Source organism: Psittacula echo, assembly GCF_963264785.1.
Source record: "Psittacula echo genome assembly, chromosome: Z".
Lineage (NCBI taxonomy): Eukaryota > Metazoa > Chordata > Aves > Psittaciformes > Psittacidae > Psittacula > Psittacula echo.
The window spans coordinates 39,868,220-39,889,464 of NC_137742.1; the positions used below are offsets into that span (position 1 = coordinate 39,868,220).

The window sequence follows — 21,245 nt, forward strand, 5'->3', positions numbered from 1 at the left end:
AAGATTTTCTGACTCAGCACTCACATCTCATTCTTTCATTTTGATTCTCAAAAAAAATTCTATTTTAAATTTCAGCACCCTCAAATAAGTCAGAGAAAACAGATTCTTCTAGTGCCCAAGAGTCCCTTTTAAATCCATGTCCTCAGGATTTAAAATCTTTTTGCACTGTCAGGGGATATAAGGCAGTCCTAACAGCAGATGGCAGCTTCCTCATAAACTCCGCAGTCAGTGCTGGAGCAATACCGTAAAAGCAGCCAGAATCAATAAACTGGAAATGTACCTGCCTCCCAAGGCAACATATTATATTCTGAACTTCAGAGGAAAACCTCCCAGCACCACTTCTATCACTAGGTAATTCAAGCACTTGAGCTTGTTTATGAAAAATTACTGAAATCAAAGCCTCCAGAGCTGCAGAAAACCTGTGCTTTTAGTCACTAATCACTTGCTGTTATACTGCAGAATATGAGGATTTCAAATCATAAGGATTTTTGTTTGGTTGGTTTTGGGGGTTTGTTTTGCCATTTTGTTTGTTGTTGCTTTGGTTTTGTTACTTTTTTTTACAGTGAAAGTAAATTGGAAATCTAAGGGATAATATGAAAACAATCATTAACATAAAAAATCCTCTGTAGCAGATATGAACATATTTTGCACTTATAGCTGAACACAGAAATTCTCCACAAACATGTTCTGCTATAAAATTAAGCCAAAACAGAGCAAAATGGAACTTTCCACATTGGAAAACGTAAAAAGATTTCTTTCTAACTCTTAATCCAAGCCTTCTGCTCATTTGCTTGAAATGTCTTTTTACAAAGTTTTTTGCAAAAAGTAGTATTTCTTCTTCCTCTCTACCTCCTGGACTCTCCATCAAGCAATCTTCACCACTTTTAGCATTATTTAAGATTTTTCTCTTAAACCAAAACATTGCTTTTTGAACAAGGTGATCTGGATCTCCAGGTTTAAGGCTGCTAACTCTCCTGAATGCTTCCCTGAGTCTTACTTTGCCAGTGGCTAAGGTTTCCTTTCTCCTTGAATCTCTTTTTCCCCAACACTGCCTGCTACAATGTGTGCTGAGTACAGAACTATTATAAACTGCCCCTAAATGTTACTGCTTTACAATCTGTTTTTCTCAGATTTTCACTTCATTGGCCTTCGTTGGACTGAGTTCATCATTGCAGCACAGACAAACCAGACAATGATCTGAAACCAGATCACTGATACTACGCACTCAACTGAGTTACACATGCAAGATCAGAGCACCAAACCAGTTGGATCCATGCATGCACAATATTTGTGAAGCTACTACTTTAATGTTTCATGAAAAAAGTATAAAGCAACCCCTTTCACTTTTTTAATATATGGCTTTCCAGTGCTTATAAATTTGTTCTATAAACCTTGAAAAAAATCAACTAAGCCCAAACAGTGGACTTGCAGTATTATTTAGTTTTACATTTACATTGTATTTATGTTCCAGTCTAGTTACAATATACTGTGGGGTTTTAACTAATCCCATTTTTTTACAAAGAGCATATTTCGAACAAGCATCAGGTTTCAAACATGCATTAAAAACTGCCTATTAATATTTCTAATTTTTGTGAAGTAATAGCCAGAATCATCACATAATAATGCAAAAATCATAGCATAGTTAATAAAAAGTAGCACATGTTATTTGGCCCAAATGGTGGTAATGAATGGAATTAAATCCAGTTGGCAGATGGTCACAAGTGGTGTTCCCCAAGGCTCAGTACTGGGACCAGTTCTATTGAAAATATCTTTATCAATGCTCTGGACAAGAGGACCAAGTACACCCTCAGTAAGTTTACATACTGGGAGTGCTGGCTGTTGGAGGTTGATCTGCTGAAGGATATGAAGGCTCTGCAGAGGGATCTGGACAGGCTGGATCGATGGGCTGTGGACAGTGGTATGACTTCAACAAGGCAAAGGGCCAGGTCCTGCACTTGGGCCACAACAACCCCATGCAAACCTACAAGCTTGAGAAGAGTGGCTGGAAAGCTGCTCAAAGGAAAAGGACCTGGGGGTGTTGACTGATAGAGCTGAATATGATCCAGCTTGTGCCCAGGCAGTCAAGGCCAACAGCATCCTGGCCTGTATCAGAAATAGCGTGGCCAGCAGAGCCAGGGCAGTGATCATTCCCCTGTAATAGGCACTGTTGAGGCTACACGTCAAATCCGGTGTTCAGTTCTGGGCCCCTCACTAGAATAAAGACATTGAGGTGCTGGAGAGGGTCCAGAGAAGGGCAACAAAGCTGGTGAAGGGTTTGGAGCAGAAATCTGATGAAGAACAGCTGAGTGAATTGGGATGTTTAATCTAGAGAAGAGAAGGCTCAGGCAGGACCTTACCGCTTTCTACAACTACCTGAAAGCAGGTTGTACCAATGCAGATGTCAGTCTCTTCTTCCAAGTAACAATGGTAGGACAAGAGGAAATGGCCTCAAGTTGTGCCATGAAAGATTTAGATTGGATATCAGGAAAAATTTCTTCACCAGGAGGGTTGTCCAGCATTGGAACAGGCTGCCCAGAGAAGTGGCTGAGTGACCATCCCTAAATGAACTTAAAAGATGTGTGGATGTGGTGCTTAAGGATGTAGCTTAGTGGTGGACTTGGCAGTGTTGGGTTACAGGCTAGGCTAGATAACCTTAAGGATACTTTCAAACCTAAATGATTCCATGATTCTATGATTATTATGCAGTTGAAAGAAATTATTTTTAACAAAGCCTTTTGTGAAAGAAAAGAGTGTAAGCCTTCTTCCACTCTTGGAACAAATGACATCAAGTTACATCTGATGTTTTACAAGCACCTTTTCTTTTGATGTGCCGTGGATTTTACCAGTTAACATTCTAAATAGCATTTCCATACCATTCATTCAGAGAGGAAGTCTTACAAGGCAAACCCACCATGTGCAAACATACAGAGGCTCTATGAAGTGCTCCACAGCAGCCTGTTAGCTGTATTTGTGAATATTTGCGTGACTTAAAGATCTTACTTAACTGGTAGTTAAACACAAATCTCAATAACAACTTGATCCTGAAATGAAAAAGTCCCACCAGAGTTTTAATACGAAATACCTGAAGAACAAATTCACTGCAGAAGCAGAGCTTGAAAAAGGGCTATGGGTAATGAGGCAGAAACATGTGTGCAGTTATGTGCAAGGAACTAATACAGAAACCATAACTACCAGGTAATGCTGAGCCATCAAACAGAACATGTTTTCCCTCACACTCTCAGCTTTTCTTCCCTCACCAGCTCTGCAGCAGGTTAGTCCCACTGCCTTACTTCTGACCTCTGTGACTTGTAGGGTAAGGAGACCTTTCCCCGACTTCTTAAACTTCATGGATTTAAAAGTTCAGGAACAATATGGCAAGATTCAGCCAGGGAACAGGCTTGCAATGTCCTTTCTGTGTCTGTGACATGTGCTTTTTTTGTTAAATATAATTCAATATGTTACTTAATTCAGGTTTCTAACTTGAATTCTAAACTACTTCACTGAAAGACTGCTGTTTGTACCATGCCTGCAGACTTTTGCCATACTTTATCCTTTCCTCCATTTCTCCATTTAAAAATAAAATGTGAAGACAGGAAGAATGATCAAGCAATAAAAAGCAGTTCTGAACACACAGAACTGTTTTAGAAATCACAACAACCGAAACCACATACATGTCTATGCATATCTATTTGGAAGTAATGAAACTTCACTAACATGAGGACGTGTCAAAACCAACACAGAGCGACAAAACTGAGCTTTGTAATCACTGGTATCATGTGTTATAGGTAAATTATCTATATCACAAGATAGGCCAAAGTGTGCCCCGTTAGCTAACCGTGAATTTAAAGAAGCTTCTGAGAAACCTTATTAATTGAATTAGAGACACAAGGAACTAATAAATGTTGCATGGGGTCAGGCATTATTGTCCCAGAGAAGCCAGAGTTAATTATTAATACCAGGTGTGGAGTTACAGCTCCCGAAGTGCTAGGTGTACAGTGCTTTGGGCACTTCAGTGTTGCAGAGGATGCATTACAGCTTTCAGAGGTTGTTGCTAATGAGTAGAATTCAAGTGGATTGCTCACATTTTTCAGTAACAGTTCAGAAAGGTTTCAGTCTCCAAGACACAAAAACTCATTAAAAAGAAATGTCTTATTAATATTGATTACCCAGGACTTCTCCAACTCTTAAAAAGATTGGCTAAATACTGACTGCAAAACAACTGTTGTCAGGTACAGCTCACTTGAAAAGCAGTTCAGAGGTAATAATGGGCAAATTATGGTGTTATTTAATACCCAGCTGGCCTCCAGAACATCCAGTATGTCCATAGTAAGAGAGATAAAACACTGATTCATTGTAGTACAAAGAGGGCATCCAAAGATGAGAAATTTCCACCATCCCACACATGTGCCTTATGTATCTTTGGGTTTTGTATATATACTTTAAAATATTTCATTTCCAATTCATCTGTTTTGATGGGTAATCTAAGTCATGTAATAAAATAAATGATGCTAAAAAATACTGAAAAATTGCCACATTATATTCTCTCCCTGGCAAATGAAGAGGAGACTCTTATGTTCTTTACTGCTTTTCTTAGAAAAAGCCAAAAAGTTGTCATGGCTCTCTTTATGTCTGTATTTAATTGGAAGTCCTTTAAAAAGCCTAAACTTGATATTTGACTGCCTTTTTAACTTTTATATTGTCATTTTACTTGTTGTGATAGCTTGTTAACTGGCTTTAAAGTGAGACCACTATTGGTACATTTCTGGATTCTTGTGTTCAAGTCTTTGATTATATGGTGACATAATAGGTTTTGCTGGTGGATATAAACTACATAGTTGTTAATATCCTTTGCTATTCTATAGCACAAAACTCTGGCTATCCAAACACTTACACGCATTAACAAGGGGAGTGAAATGTGCATAGCAGAACAAAACACAGTAGAACAGCTTTTAAACCTTTCCTTTACTTCATACCTGTGCAAAACCCAACCAGGAGAATGAACAGACACAGATGCAGTCCCCAAAAATCAAACCCTCAGAGGTAAATTAGGATATCTTTCCCTGAAGGTTTTCCAATTTCAACAGTTGAAGCGGTGCCCATGAGTTTTATTTTTTGTGCCTTTTTCTAATGCAAAAATATTTTCAACAGTTTACTCCTCTTTCTAAATCTCAGTGTTGTAAGTAATGACTGATAGTCATTATCATCTAATGGCTCTTCAGGTTATTTTATCTTGGCCAAAAGGCTGCCTGAGTACGTAGCATCAAGAGGAAAAATTACCATCTCCCATTGAAAAGGCACAACAACAGTACTCACAAACCATTAAACCAGTAAGAGAAAAATGAAGAGAAAAAGAAAACCTTTCTGAACAGGAATACTAGTCTTAGAAAAGAGAAAACATCTGGACTCCAAGTACATGTATGCTCTCACCAGCACAGACCACTATGTCCCCATCCCACAGCCTAGCCTCTATTTCCTTAGCGTTGGGAGAATGGCGATGCGGTTTCCTGCATAACACCTTTTCAGGGCTTCTTCCTCACTTTTTTCACATCTCCAGACCTGTAAAGATCTGACCTCAAGGTGATGTGAGAGTCTGACAGTGCCAGTACAGTTCAGCTTCAAACTGCAGAGGAACACTGCAGCAGTGCAGTATCTTCAGCTATGGTTCTTCAGAGAATAATCAGGGGCGGTTTGAAATGCATCTTTCAAGACACAGGGATGTAAATTACAAATTAGAGCTGATCTAATTTGCCATTATATTAATATTATTATTAATTATATTTAATTATATAATTGTATATATTTATATATATATTTGTATATATAATTATATATATTGAATATATTTATATATATATTTGTATATATAATTATATATAGTATATATAATAATATATATAATTATATATTATTGTATATATAATTATATAATTAAATATGTATTAATAATATAAAGAATGCCATTTAAGCTAGGTCTTGACAGAAGGCATTTTATAGAGACCATACAGTTCTGCATCTGTGTTCTAAAGTTATTGTTCATTCATGCATTTTCAGAACAAAGATTGAAGGAAAAGTTTAACTATTTTACCAACTGGTAAAGAGCTAAATACAAATAATCTTTCCTATCTTATACTTTCTTATCAATTTCTTATGACACAAAATTAAGTAGCAGTTAAATCTTTACCCAAAATAGGGGAGGGCTCTGACAAATTAACACTTCTTTAAAAAAAAAAAAAAAAATTAGAATGAAAAGTCTTAATCAACCCTTATATTGATTTTTCAAAATAATATGAAAAAAGTATATATATATTTTTGTCTTATTTTGCCACAAATATATAACAGATCCTTGAGCACTCCTGGGAGCACAGTTTTTTCATTCCTGGAAAAAAGTAGGCGCTAATACAGAATAAACATGGTAGTTGGTTTTGGCACAATAAAGAACATTTCTCATAATGCTGAGAAGAAATCTTCAGTTAAGTGTATCTGTATTGTGGAAACTGGAAGACAAAAAATAGGGAGATTTCTTGTTCTATCTCTAAGAAGATAGATAGGTTTCTTTTTTTCCCCCATATCCCATAATACTCTAAATCCTGCACAGAGGAAGAAGTGGATGACAAAGAAATATTTGCTAATAATAAATGTTGACTGAAAGTTTCAACAAGAAGAGATGCTCATATAAGAGTATGCAAAAGTCACATCATTGATTTACAAGTTTCAGGCACTAAAAGCCAGTGTTTATCCATTTTCCACAGGTACAAGAATAATGACAATCCAACTAATGATTCTGGTATAAATCTTATATATCTTGCTAAAATACAAAACAAATACACAGATACCCTGAAAAGTGCTGATATAGGCACTTCTGCAACTACAGTCATGAAAGCGCACCCACTGATTAGATATTACTTCTTATTTTAAGCAGCATAGTAACACCAAGTTACATTGCAACTTAGTTGAAGTTAGACTACAAAGAGCCAATTACATAAACAGGACTCTAGAAAAATTAGTCTGTGGTTTTATTTTGGTATGTAAGCAATTTGGTTTGACTTTTTAAAAGTTCTGAGTTTCAAATTCCTTTATTTTCATTTAAGATGCTAAACACAGATTTAAAGGCCTAATTCTCAGCACACAGGTTTAAAAATGTCACCAAATATTAGGTTTTAGCTTTTATTTTTTCATTCCAGGTGTTTGCTGAATTTATGTGTTTCCTCTGCTGAGATATGCAGCACCCTGTCAGAACTGCAACACTGAATAAAATTGCCTGGAATAAAAGCTGACTATTTTTGAAATCTCATTTGGCAGAGAAACATAGTAATAAATGTAATTCTTAAGTTACTAAAAGTAGATTCAAAATACATAAACTGGTCTGAAGAACTGTAACATGCTTTTGGAATACACATTTTTCTAGGACAAATCAGCTGATATGCTTCCAGGCCTTCTTCAGAGAGGGCTGTAGCAAAGGGTAAAAAAACCCACATTTTTGCAAACTGCCGTAAGAACACATTGATGCATCTTGTTTACTAAAACAAATCTTCTAATATCAGCAAATGAAGCAGAATGCTTGTCTAGTTTCCAGACTAGATTTCATAAATATAAGAATTTAAAAGTTACTAGACTAATGGATTCTTAGATACAGTTGCTGCCCATGTTGAATGTACAAGACCCACTCCACCCTGAATATGAACAAAGGAATCATTAAGATAAAAAGGCAGACAACAAGGGTAGGAGTTTGAAAATTCACTACTGGTTTAAAGCCCACCTCAGAGAAGAAAAAAGTATAGCAGTGTAGCATTCCCTGAGGATTGCTAGAGGAACTTTCTCTTTTCCAAGATAAAAACCTTGGCTCTCTCAGTCTTTCTGTCTTCATGGGAGAGGTGCTCCAGATCTGATAACTTTTGTGGCCCTCCTCTGGACCCTCTCCAGCAGGTCTATGCCCTTCTTATGTGAGAGCCCCAGAGCTGGATGTAGTACTCCAACTGGGGTCTCACCAGAGCAAACTGGGAGAATTACCTCTCTCTATCTGCTGGCCATGCCTCTTCTATGCAACCTAGGACATGGTTGGCTTTCTGAGCTGTGAGCACACGCTGCCAGCTCATGTCTAGTTCTTCATTCACAAGTATACCCAAGTCCTCCTCCACAAGGCTATTCTCAGCCCCTTCACCCACCAGCCTGTATTGATACTGGTGAAGTCTCTCAGCAGGATAAGAGCCCGCAAGCATGATGCCTCCTGCGACTGGAATAAGAAGGCTTTGTCAATAGGCTCTCCTTGATCAGCAGCCTGTAGTAAGTGCCAGCTACAAGGTCCCCTTTGTTGGTTTGGTGTCTAATTTTTTCCCATAATCTTTCAACCAGTTTATGGCTACTCTTCAGAGACAGTTCTTGACAATTTACCCATTGCTTGACACAGAGGGCAATCCCTCCATTCCTCCTTCCTCACCTGTCTCTTCTGAACAGCTTGTAGCCATTGATAGCAGTGGTCCAGTCATGGGATTCGTCCCACCAACTTTTAGTAATTGCAACTAGTCATAACAGCACAGTGGCTTCCAATTCCTTCTGTTTGCAGCCCATGCTGTGTGCACTGGTGAAGAGGCACTTCACCTGGACTATCAGTCATGTCATCTTTTTAGGGGAACACAATAATAACAATAGTAACAACAAAAATAACAAATAAAAAAATAAGGAACATTTAAATCCTTTGAATTATTTCCCTTGTGCTTCCATGTTGGTTCTTATTACCTCAAAAAAACCCTAGCTCCTTTCTGTAAGACTTCAAGCAGTCTCTTAGCGCACCCAGCATATCACAGAGCAAAAGGCTGAGGGCCCTCAGAGCACCCCATCTCTCAAACCTTGGTGCATTGTCCCCCGGTTTGTAATGAGCAAGCCTGATGTTATCCCCTTCCTCCTTCAAGTCTAGTTTAAAGCTCTGCCAATCAACCCCATTAGCTCATGAGCAAAGACCTTCTTCCCTCTTTGACAGAGAAGAATCCCATTTAATAAAAGCAGCCCTGATGCCATGCAGATCATAACACAGCACCAGCCATGGAGCCATGTATTAATAGGCTGGATCCATCTGGCTCTTCCAATATTACTACCCACAACTGGAAGGACAGAGGGAAAAATTGTCTCTGCTCCAACCTCCGTTACCAACCAAGGCCCAGAAGTCTCTTTTGATTGCCTTTGGACTATGTATTGCAGTGAATGAGTTATTCAAAACAGAGGAACAAAAAAGAATTTTGGCAGTTTTAGCAAAAGAATAAAGTTCTCCGTGTTTACCCAGTTACCTCTGTTTGCTGGAAATGTAACTGTAAATGAAAACTTAATTTTTAGCCTTAAAAGAATTACAGTGATAGGTTTGATAGGGCAAAATACAGTTTTATGTGTGGCATACCTTAAAATGCATGAGATCATTTTAATCATTTTCCACTTAGTTTGGTTTTTTGTAAGTTAAAAAAAAATAAAAAAACTGTTTTGCTTTCCGAAAAGTTAAAATAGAAAGATAAATCCTCTCTTCCTACCCCAGTAATCTTGAGGTATTCCTGAAATAGCATCATCTTTCTTGAATAAGGTATTGTTTATTCATGGAAGAATTTACCAATTTTTACCTAACTGAAGAAAAATGAAAGATTTTACAAGGTGGTGCAATGGAAACTTAAAAAGGAAAAACATTTATGTTTTTCAAATCTCAATGCAGGTTTATAGAGACAAGAAAGCCCTGATCTGCAATGCCATTTACTTCCACTTTTCTGTGAAAGCACACGATGGGAAAGAGAGATTAGAGATGGTTTGAAGTTAATTATACCAGTACGTCTAAAAAAAACCCTGAAAGTTCAGAAAGACAGCGCAAAGTGCAAAGCAGGATGGCAGATATTCATTATGGTAATGAAACCATACTTCAGGACAGACAACTTCTTTTTCATCTTCCATGGCTTGTTTCGTAGTGTGGCGATTAGTTTCTTTTTTTCCTCTACCTCCTCTTTCAACTTGGCCAATTCCTCCTCTGTAATTGGTTCCTCTTCAGAGTCAGAATCAGAGCTTCAAACAAAAGCAGGAAGAAAAAACATCATCAAAACTCAGAAAAGACAGAATTTTAACTGAAGCTTGGTGTTAATTCTTGTTAACTTTAAGACCTAGATAAATGGCTTCACTGTTGCACAGGGGGGAGGACACAGTTCGCTTAGACTTGTTGTTAGTTTCAGTATGAAAGGCAAAGCCCACACACAAAGTGCAGAGCTACTGCTGAACCAGCACTACACCCAGAGCATCCCATGGAGAGTGGGCAGGGCTCCTGCAGAAGTGTCTGACAGTCACCAATTGTCCCTTCAGGATTAACCAGCCTCCTAAGAGTTCAACCTAAATTCAGTCGAGTGAGGAAACTTGGCTGAGGCCATAAAAATAAACTTGTTCACCCCACTGCAGTATGCCACAGGAGGGAGAAGGGACGCCACAGCCACAGCAAAGACAAGTTTAAACACCTGATGAACAGCCCATCCACCGATCAAGGCAGTAGCATTTCAGAGATGGAAAGGATTCAAAGCCACGTAGCAGCAAGGCTGTGATGTGTCCTACCACTCGAGGTAAGCAGACACAATAGTAATTGGCATCTCCAGATGCGTTGTGTTTGTAATCTGAACTTCTCCATGCACCAGTTTGTAGCAGCTTTGGAAAATGTTGCTTTGGAAAGCATTTGGAAAGCAATGGCCACTTTCCCTAAAACTTGCATAGATATCCTTTTCTGTGAGCAATCTTACATCTCATATAATTGTATGTAACAAATCATTAGCAACAAGTGTTTCCTCTTCTTACACCAGCAGACAGAAAAATGATGAAAAGGAAATTATTAGACTCTAATTTCCTGTCCTAAAAAGCTGACGGCAATGACTGCCACTGAGCTCTTAGTAAATTCATTTCTGTTTGTTCAATGCATTTCTGTTTGTTTCTTTTTTGCTTTCTTTGCCTTCTGTTTTTGTTTCAAATATTTGAAAATGTGCTGCTTTTATTTTTTTATAGTTTTGTAGATTTTTTTGGGAACAGCTCATTAAGACTTTATCAAGCAATAGTTTTCAGACTGTTTTGCTTATAATTCATCTTTCTGAGCATTTGATACTCAAAATTTGAAGTCAGAGATGAATGTTTCATTACCTAAGTCACCTAATTGTATAGTTTCTATCTTCTCCATAATTGAAAAATTATAAACTTCTTCTTTGACCTAAACAGTGTGACATAAAGGACAAAGGGCTTATCTGTATGACATAAAGGATAAAAAGGTTTATCAGCAAGAATATGAATGAAAAATTTCAAAACAAACAAAAGCAAAATTCTCGCAACACAGCAAAAAGCAAATATCTTATTGGTCATCCATTTTCAGTTTTATGAAAAACACATCACTATAGCATAAAATACAGGGGATCAGTTGAAAAATTTCAGATATGCAGGAGTAAGTTGGAAAAGGAAAGAAAAAAAGAGGCCTTCATAGTTATCAGATGCCCTGCTATTGAAGACTCAAATGTTATTGAAAAGACTGTCATGTTAGAAAGTTGAACCCATTAGCCACAAAATTTCATGTGATAAAAAATTGTGCCACAGAAAATATAAATCTACAGAAAGGACTGCTACTGAACACCAGACAGATCTATTGTTATCCCAGTATTGCAACCAGCAAGTTAAGAACTATGTGAAAACTTAAGTCAAATTGATGAAGGTAAATAAAAAGATTTGTGCATACAATTTTGAGGTATTATAATGAAAAAAGACCCATGTCTTTAAGAACAGAAGGATTAAAAGAGTCAGATTTTGAGAGAGCTTTAAATCTATATTTTTTACATTCAGCTGCTTTGCATTCTATATTTACAGGCAGGCAGCAATGTGCCCAATATTGAGAATTTCCTTAGAAATAAGATTGCTGGGTTGTGCAAAATAGAAATATGCAGTTTTATGAGACTGCAGTGGGAAATATGAGTGGTAAGTGCTGATGCAGTGAGTTTACAGAGGAAAAGAAGCTGGGCAGAACACAAGAGGTAAAATAGGAATAATATTGGCTCTTGTTCCCATTGCCAGCTACTGTTTTGTCCTTGTAAACATATCTCATCTTTCATTTCTCACTTTGCTTTGGAACCAGGAAAATAATAAGCCAAATTTCTAAGCATTTTTTAAATATCAGTATTTTCAAGAGTGTTTACACTACAGAGTCAAACATCATATGGTTACAGAAGATTCTGTCTTTAGCTCAGGTGGTTGAACACTGAGAGATTCAAGCCAGGATACCAGAATTCCGTCTTAGCCTTTCATGAAAGGTTGTGATTTGTACATTTGAAGGGCAGAAAGATTTACTGTGACCTTCAGGCTACCACAGAGCATAAAACATCACTGAAAAGTTTCACATCAAACCCTGATCTTTCTTGACTCAAATTCAATCCATACAATGCCCCTTTTTCTAAGTCAGTAGAGCTCTTGAAATCAATGGTGCTTCCTTAAATGACACACATAATGAAATTGTTCATATCATCAATCTGTGTTTTGTTTTATGCTCATATTACAAATCTGTGTTTTGGTTTTAGTTTCATCTCCTCTTTATGGAAGCATCTACTTGTGAAATGATATTTTGTAAAAGCCATTTTATAGCGGTAAAAAATAAGGTGAAAATTTTTTCTTTGACCTTGGAGATTTTCAAGGAAATTACTGGTAGGACTGAAAGAGACTGGAGTGATGAGTGAATAAATTTGACTATATTTCTTTCTTTTTTTTTTTTTTTTGTGTGTGTGAAAATTCTATTGTTTATTGATAATCCTCATAATATCCCCTGGCAGTTAGTGCTCTTCAGCAATGTTCCTGCTAGCAAGAAGATGCAGTGCTTGTACTGCTTTAATCTTCCATGTACAGCTGGAAAAGCATAAACTTTATACTCTAGAGTAATCCTACTAAACAGTTGATTTGCTCACATACAGAGCTACACAGTAAAACCAGAAGTTGAGAGGCTAGGCAGAATATAAGTTTCCTTCTCTGAGGATTTTTAGCTTAAGTGATTGCATACGGTTTCCACCTAAGACTAATCAGTCACAATTAGACAATAAAGAATATAGCTTTTCAACCTAGGAATATCATAGTCCTTCACAGTGAGTCTATAAGGAGCAATTTATCACAGATATTTTTGGGATGATGTGGCAAAAGCCACAATGAAGTAGCAAATTCAATATTATCACCCTGTCTGGAAATCACATTTAATTGGAAATCTGGAATCACATTTAATTTTAATTTCCATTTTTTTCTCTCATTTTCTTTTTTTTTTTTTTTCCTGTTTGGTTATTTTTTTCTTTCTCAACTTCTTATTTTACTTTTGTTGTGCTTTTCATGCTGAAATGTCTTGGCTATTTAATAACTACAACGGCAAGGTTTACATTTAAACAGTAGGAAGCATTTGCTGTGATAGGTCCTCATGAACTTGCTAGACAGGTTATATTTCTATGTTGCCACCCTTCTCTTCTGAACTGAAGGTTTACAAATCTTTTGTCTGAATCACAGCTGAACTGACCACCAGCCTATTTTCCTTCATTTCTTACATTTTCTGGTTTTCTTTTAAAAATCTTTTAAAATATTTTTATATTTATTTCTCTGCGTTCTTGTCAGCTGGTCCCCTAAACAGTAAAAAAAATATAATGTTTTTGAGGTATATTCCAGAGATCCATCAGGTTTTTCTTAAACATTATGCTTACTACTCCAAGAGCAAAGGCAATCTAGGTAGCAATTTCTATGTAGCCGAAACATGTATTTTAATGTTAAGAACTTTGGAAGACAATTAAAAACGTTGTACCCTCTTGTGGTTTAAGCCCAGGCCGTAAATCAGAACCATGCAGTCTACTTCCTCCCCCCCCGCCCTTCTTCCCCCCACTCCTGGAGGGACAGGGAGGAGAATCAAAAGAATGCAACTCCCACGGGTTGAGATAAGAACAGTTTAATAACTAAGGTATAACACAAATCACTACTGCTACCACCAATAAGAATAATGATAAAGGAAATAACAAGGAAGAGAATACAACCGCTCACCAACCGGTACCTCACCCCCACCCTGCAGTGATCCAGCCCTTCCCCGAACTCTCAGTTCTACATCCTGGGCATGACGTGCTGTGGTATGGAATACCTCTTTGGCTAGTTTGGGTCAGGTGTCCTGTCCCTGCTTCCTCCCGGCTTCTCCTCCTCCCTGGCAGAGCATGAGACTCACAAAGTCGTTGGTCAGGGTAAACATTCTGACCAGCAACTGAAAACATTGTCTTTATCAGTATTATTCCCAGGCCGAAAGTCAAAACCACAGCACTGCACCAGCTACTAAGAAGGAGAAAAACTGCTGCTGCTGAACCCAGGACATACCCTCACTAAGTTTTATATTTTCAGTGGCTTTTTTTTTAATTAATGTTTAATTTAATTAATGGAATACAATAATAAGCAAAGGAACATGGATTGACACATTTAGGACTGTTGCTGTATGAGTACAGGAAATTGCATAGAGGGCTATGATTGGCACCACAGTGAAGAGCCAGCACAAAGAAAGATTATAGGCACTATTTTAGGGAAGGGAAATGAAGTAGAAGTGTACTGAAATGGGATCATGGATAAATTAATGCAACAGAATGTCTCACTGTATTTCCTTCTTTCATTTTACTCCTGCTGAGCTTTCCAGTGATGCCTTTGGGAATACAAACAGTTGTAGCAAGTCGTGAATGGGGGAAGTGGAATCTCCTTCTCCACTAAGATAAGCATGCCTAGCTGCGTTTGCTCTATTATACACAATTCCAGTGATCTTTTTATATAAAGCTGACTCAAACCTGACTGCGAAAAAAGAACTTCATGCTGTGAAAAGTGTTAAGCTTTTAGTTCTGCACTGGAAATAAAACTAGACCTTGGGGGTTTGCAGGTTCATCATCTTGAGGGTTGGGGAATTTTAGTTTTGGTGAAAGGAAAAAGCAGGAGGGGTCTTACCTGTTGTCACATCTTTCTGTCATTTGCTTCCCTCCTCTGTTATTTTCACATGCATTTTACAGAGAACTGCTCATAAACTTAGGATATTTAACTATAATAAGGGTGACCTTGGCTTGAGTTCCTATTCTACATTACCAGATTTGACCTAATACTCAGGGTATCAGAAGTCACAGAAAGGCCTGGCTAGTCATTTTCTGAGGTCCCACCCTGGACCTGTGACACTGACTTCATTCTACCGAAGTGGGTATGTATTTGTGGGAACTTTGCATTTCATTCAGAAACAAAAAAGTATCTGTCCAGCTCTAACTGGGCTATAATGAGTAAAGGAGTCATACTGACCACAGGTATTTTACAGCTATAAATGAAAGCAGGTTTCCTGTAAGATAATTATGGTATCATATTAAAAAAAAAAGTAAATATTGAGTTACCCAGATCCTGATTTCTTTTTGTCTTTTTTTTTCTTGTTGGCCTTCTCTTTTTTCCCTTTCTTATCAGGCTTTTTGTCCTGTTTCTTCTCTTTGCCTTTCCCACTTTTACCCCCTTTCTCATCTTCCTCTTCATCATCTTCCTTGGATTTCTCATTTGCCTGGTTCTTCCTGGTAGGGTCTCCTTCAGAGTCACTGCCCTCATTTCTAGCTGCTCGTCCCCGTCCTCTACGGTTTCTGTGCCTGCGATGCCCAGCTCTCCTTGTACCATCTTCATCATCCTCATCCTCCTCACCACCACACCTGGCTCTCACTCTAGCATGTCCCCTTCTGGTTCTCGGTGTTGCTCTCTTCCCTCCTTTATCTGTGATGGAGGGGAAAAAAAAAAAACCACATATGAGAGGGCAATATGTTAGAAGGAGACCTTTCCTCCTCCTTCATCCCTGCAGATAATCAGAAAACATCTGAGTATGGCCTTACAAAGTAATCAACATTACTGACCTGTTACTTTGACATTTTCTTCATTCTCAGCTGCACTCCCTCCTTCACTGTCAACATCACTGCCCACTGTGGAGTGAAAACAAAGGCCAGCGCATGTGAAGTGTGGATCAGTCATTAGGAATGCAGGGTTTTCAAGACATTCTCGCAAATTACCTAATTTTTTACTCCTTTACACCATTTCACAAACCCAGCTTTTTGGAACATGGTTTTCAAAAACATAGTTTTCAAAAAAAAGATGAAAGCAAAAATAATAGTTGCACGTTCCTTCAACACTCAAATAAGTAAGATCGAAAGTAATGTCATGACAATCTCCATGTTGTGGAAGAAATATGCAGGGCAGGAAGACCTTCAAAAGGAAGCACAATACCCTACAATTTGAGTAAAAGAACAAGAAAAATTAAAATGCTTTTCAGACAACTCTCAGAGATTTTCTTGACCATATGAAAGATAAGCACTATCTGATATTAAAGAAGATTAAAAGAATCATTTTCTGATTTGACAAACTGAACAGCATGAAGATTCATAGCGGCAGCATGGCTGAAGAGATCAGTCCCAGAAGAAAAATACTTACTCTCAGTTCCAGCAACCAAATCCCTAAGCACAGTGACAAAAGTTGACCCCAGTCAACCACAGTCCTATTCTACCACTCAGGAGATGATAAAAACATTGGAGACTCTAGAGAGCCTATTAAGAGAAGCAAGTAGTATTTCTGCTCAGAAACATCTTTGATTTGGTAGATCTCTTGCTGAAGTTTTTTAGTCTCAATGAGTTCAGTAAGAGATGTTGTCTCTACCATCCATCAAAAACCAGGAAGGTATCCAATTCAAAAAGTACTCCTGTCTTTCATATACACTAAATCCTTCATAATATTTAGTTTATTCTGTATATATTGAACATACCACTCCTGCAACTGCTATTAGTATTCACCAGCAATGTTTCTTCATAACCAGTCTAACTAATACCTGAGAAGCCAGCAGCTAATAGGCTCTCTTGAGGTATCTTTGAGCTTGTACATGTGTGACAGCTCTTGAGACACATCAGTGGATTACATAGAAATATATGGTAGAAGGAGAGTAATAAGAAGACTAATAAGTATTACCATGAATAGAAAAAGGCAGCTGTCATTCCACTCCTATATACCATGTATGTTCCAGATGTAAGTTGTCTAATTTTCCCTCAAGAAGATGGGACAGGAGACATCCTATGATCTCTATAGTTGCAATTTTTCAGGCAAGAAGAAACTACAGTTATCTTCCTTCTTCGCTCATCTAATACTTTTATTTTTTTCTTTATATTCTCTGTTAGTCCACCCTAGCTCCCTAGTTCCTTTTATAAATTTTATTAGCCCTAATGGTTCATCAAGAATTTATACACAAGTTGATTTATCTAGGAATTGCTAGACAAATGTTGAGGCACAACTTCTTAGATTTACCTAGTATCGAAAAAAGCGGTACAATATGTAAGGATGTAAACAAAAAGAAATCTAGGATCTTGTTTCACTATGTGCAATAATGGGCAAAGGGTTAATATCCAGAATTTGGCATGCATTTTAAAACTGGGATATATGTCAGGAGTCTAAATGCCCTGCACAAAACATGTCATTGTAATTACATTTTCCACAATTTCTACAGTGTCTGCACAATAATTTTTTAACACTGTGCAAAGATATTATCCTTCAATATCATCAGTGGAATGCGAAAATAAGTGCTTCTTTGTTCTGTCTGGACATATGCCTTCTGCTGCTGACAGTAACAGGATCTCCATTTGACAAAGATCATTACGTCGCTATTGAAAGCTTGCAAAGATGAAGACAGACACTTCTAAAGATATACTTTGCATGCAACAATAGGGCATGGTCTTTTATTGCAACTAATGCTGTTGCTGATCTCCTCCAGCCAAACAGAAATTCCCGGGAAAGCAGTTCTGTGGTATAAGATTGGCCTCACTGCAGATTCTAATGAGACCATATAACAAGCAGACAGCTGCAGATTTATCATATGTACTGAAACATGCATTAGCAGTGAAAACTGTTATCGTAGTTCAGCTGATATCTTATTGACGTAACAGTGAAAGTGACAATGGACTATGCGACAGTTGCTTAAGCAGGGCAGAAGGCAGCTGTTGGGGTTTAATTAATTTAATAGAATAAGAGAAATATATCTGAATCCAACATTTCAGGTAAAATAACTAATTAGATTTCAGGCTGCTTGAAGAAAATACTGGAACAATACTAGAGGGGAGTGTATCTGAAAAGAGATTTCGTACGTTTATGTCCTTTTTTTCACTTAAACGCTGAGGTACATATCGAAGAAGTTTTTGAAGAAATTAAGAAGTAGCATAAAATCAAATGGAAGTATATATTGCCACAAAACATGCCATGACCAGCAGAAAACACGACCAGCGATTACATGGAATCAGGCAGCCAGAAGGAGGGGGGTACTACAAACAGACTAAACAAGCACAAGTGCAGCTTCAAAACTGTTTCTGCAAAAAATTTTAAATTATAACTCCAAACTGAGCTTTAGAACATCCCAGCCTAGACAGCCTCATGCTCATATAGAGATGAAACATGTAGATATAAAGAATATTAGAGGTCTGTCGTTATTTTGGTGTATCCGCAGAACAAGAGAACTCTCCCAAGTCTTGAGCTATGATGCAGAAAGCATTGTCCTAGTATTTATTTTTAAAAGAAGCTGGAAGCCAAGGAGGGCTCTTCCAGTTTTCTCATACTCTGTGTCATGAGCTGTGTCACTAGGATAAAAACTGAAGCTCAGGGTAAAATGTTTTTCTCTTGTGTCAGCTGTGATAGCAGCAGGTGTTATCACACCAAGGAGGAACAAAATCACTTATGAGGGGGGGTGAAGGGGTTCTAACATCCCTAAGATCTATTCCACATAGCAAATACACACGCATTCATGTGAGCTACATAGACAGGCAAGAGGCTAGGCAGCTTATAACTCAGCACTTTAGGTACTTGTGGCAAACCCCGTCTTACTGAATTACTGGAGAAGCATTTCAGTGATACACAAATTACAGTTCATGGTGTCACTAAATCTAAATACCGTTTAGCACTAAATTTAAATCTTCTATAAACCACAACATAGAGAAATGGTAAAGTGCAAAGCGCATTCGTCAGGCATATAAGAGTATTCGTCATCCTATAAGAAAACTGATGATCACTTTTCATGCTCTGGTTTGTCAAAAATGTACAGTCTGTTGCAGGAATAAAATTGTCAATATATGAGATCCTTTTGGGCTGGCATAACTATCTTCTGGTTTTTTAAACAGATCTTCATGTTATCCTAGTTGTCAAAAATTCAGTGAATCTTCTTCCAAAATCAACTAAGTCTCACTAAAGCACCATCTAGAACTACTTCTTGTTCCAGAAAAGGGTTGATAGGACCTCATTTCTTCATGGTATCAATATTCATAGGGCTAGTATCAGATTATTAGGCTTTGAGTCAACTAACTTGAATTTATGTGACCCAGAGCAACCATTGGTCAGTAGTTACATATTCCAGGATACATTATCCTGCCTTAATGACACTTATATCATTAAGCATATTTGAAGCTATAGTCCATAACTGTTTATGCTCTAGGAAACCCAATCACTTTCTGATTTTTTTTTCCACAGTAGTTTAAGGGAAACTTTCTCATCTTTCTAGACTAAGGGCAGGGAAAGTGTAATCTGAGTAAGCTATCGTTTTACCTGAAGTCTTATTTATGTTTTAGACTATAGCCACAAATGAGCCAACAAGACTAAAGGAGGGTGTCCTGAATATGAGCTCAGACTAACCTGTAAGCCACAGACTGAAGTGAAGACAGAATATCAGACAGCTCAGTAGAAAGATCAAAATGTTGAAATATTGGCTGGAAATTAAGGCAGAAAAAAAAAAAAAAAAAAAAAAACAGAGGAGTTTTCCCTACATGAGATGTCCACCCAGCAGACTGTGGGTGCTGTAGAAATAATCTGCCAAGATCTTGAAGAGCATCTGTGGCAAGAGTGAACTTGTTCAGACTTCAAGATACAAGATTCAAGACCTTAACAATGTAGATCCCATCCTCTTAGAGTATTTACAAACACTGGGAAAAATAACTTGGCCCACGCTAGGCACAACAGAAGTGGACTTGACACACAGAAATTGCAAAGAAAAAGTACATTTACAGAACAACCAGAACACTTAGTATTTCAGACCATTCTTGATTTTTCTTCTATCTTTTTCCCAGTTGATGTTGAATTTTTTTCTTCCAATGGACTAAAATAAAAATCACAGTGCCCAAAAATATATCCTGTCCAGCAATAGCTAAGAATTTATGAAATAAAATAATTCCTATACAGTTACACTTACACTAGCAAATATAGTGCTTACTTTTCTGCACCTGAATTAGCAAGGTTATAAATACTAATGCAGGCAAAATATTTATACTACAATGTCACAAAGCAACTAGCGTCTCAAAAGACTCATTAGTATTAATGTACATGCTGTGGCCTGCAGACTTCTACGCCCAAAGGTTTTCCAGAAGTTGACTGTGGGGCAATGAACTTTCCCTCTCTGTAGATTGCCAATAAGGACAATTTTCCCAATTTACTGTAGCTAAGCCAACTTTTGAAAATTAACATGAGGACAATAGGGAACAAATGGAATCCATTCAATTCACATCCATAAATTTCTCATCTGTTTTCCACTGGTAAGGAAAAGTTACAAATGTTCTACTAAAACAACAGAGATAGAGCTAGCACAGATCAAATGAGCACTGTGTCTGGCATTTGGCACATCATCTGATAACACCCTCCTCTCTTTAGTTTACTTCCGGGCTGTATTCACACACCATAAGGTTTGAGTGTTGCTTTTGTTCGTGGGTCAGGCAAAATTCCCCTTCAGGGATGAATAATTTTATTGCACAGTTCAGCCCAAGAATTTTAGGCCAAATCTGATTTCACTTTCATAAAACCCACAGAAGTTACAGGAGGAAGATAATTCAGTGAGAATCCCCTCATTACTTCACCTCCTTCAGGAAAGCGTGCATAGAAGTTTCCAGGCCACTGTGTTTTACACCACCTCTCTGGAGACAGCTCCACGACCCTACCTGTGCCAGACAAAGACCTAACCAGGTAGTGCTTTGTCCTACCCAAGACTAGAGATTTGACAAGCTTGCAGGACATATTGGTTACTACAATAAAACAACAAGAAGTCATATCTGCATTGTGTCTTCATCACACAGATGGCCTGCTGGTGAGCAATTTTTCGTTTTCATTTCAGTCTTTACTGCAAGAATTAGGATCAGAATATTGTGTCCAGTGCATTTCGAGGAGTGTGGAAATGTAGTAAATCATACCGATCTGACTTTTTCATG

General features: G+C 37.7%; 1 protein-coding gene across 1 annotated transcript in view; it reads right to left on the reverse strand.

The window, feature by feature from the left end:
- The window catches only part of TMC1 (transmembrane channel like 1), a gene marked incomplete at both ends in the record, with an annotated part of 54,799 nt that extends 38,113 nt beyond the window's left edge, over positions 1–16,686 (reverse strand). Inside the window, 3 exons of the mRNA XM_080638305.1 lie at positions 9,889–10,029; positions 15,393–15,824; positions 16,535–16,686. Coding sequence (XP_080494431.1) covers positions 9,889–10,029; positions 15,393–15,824; positions 16,535–16,686 — 725 coding nt within the window. The remainder of the gene's footprint in view (positions 1–9,888; positions 10,030–15,392; positions 15,825–16,534) is intronic.
- Positions 16,687–21,245: the final 4,559 nt, after the last annotated feature.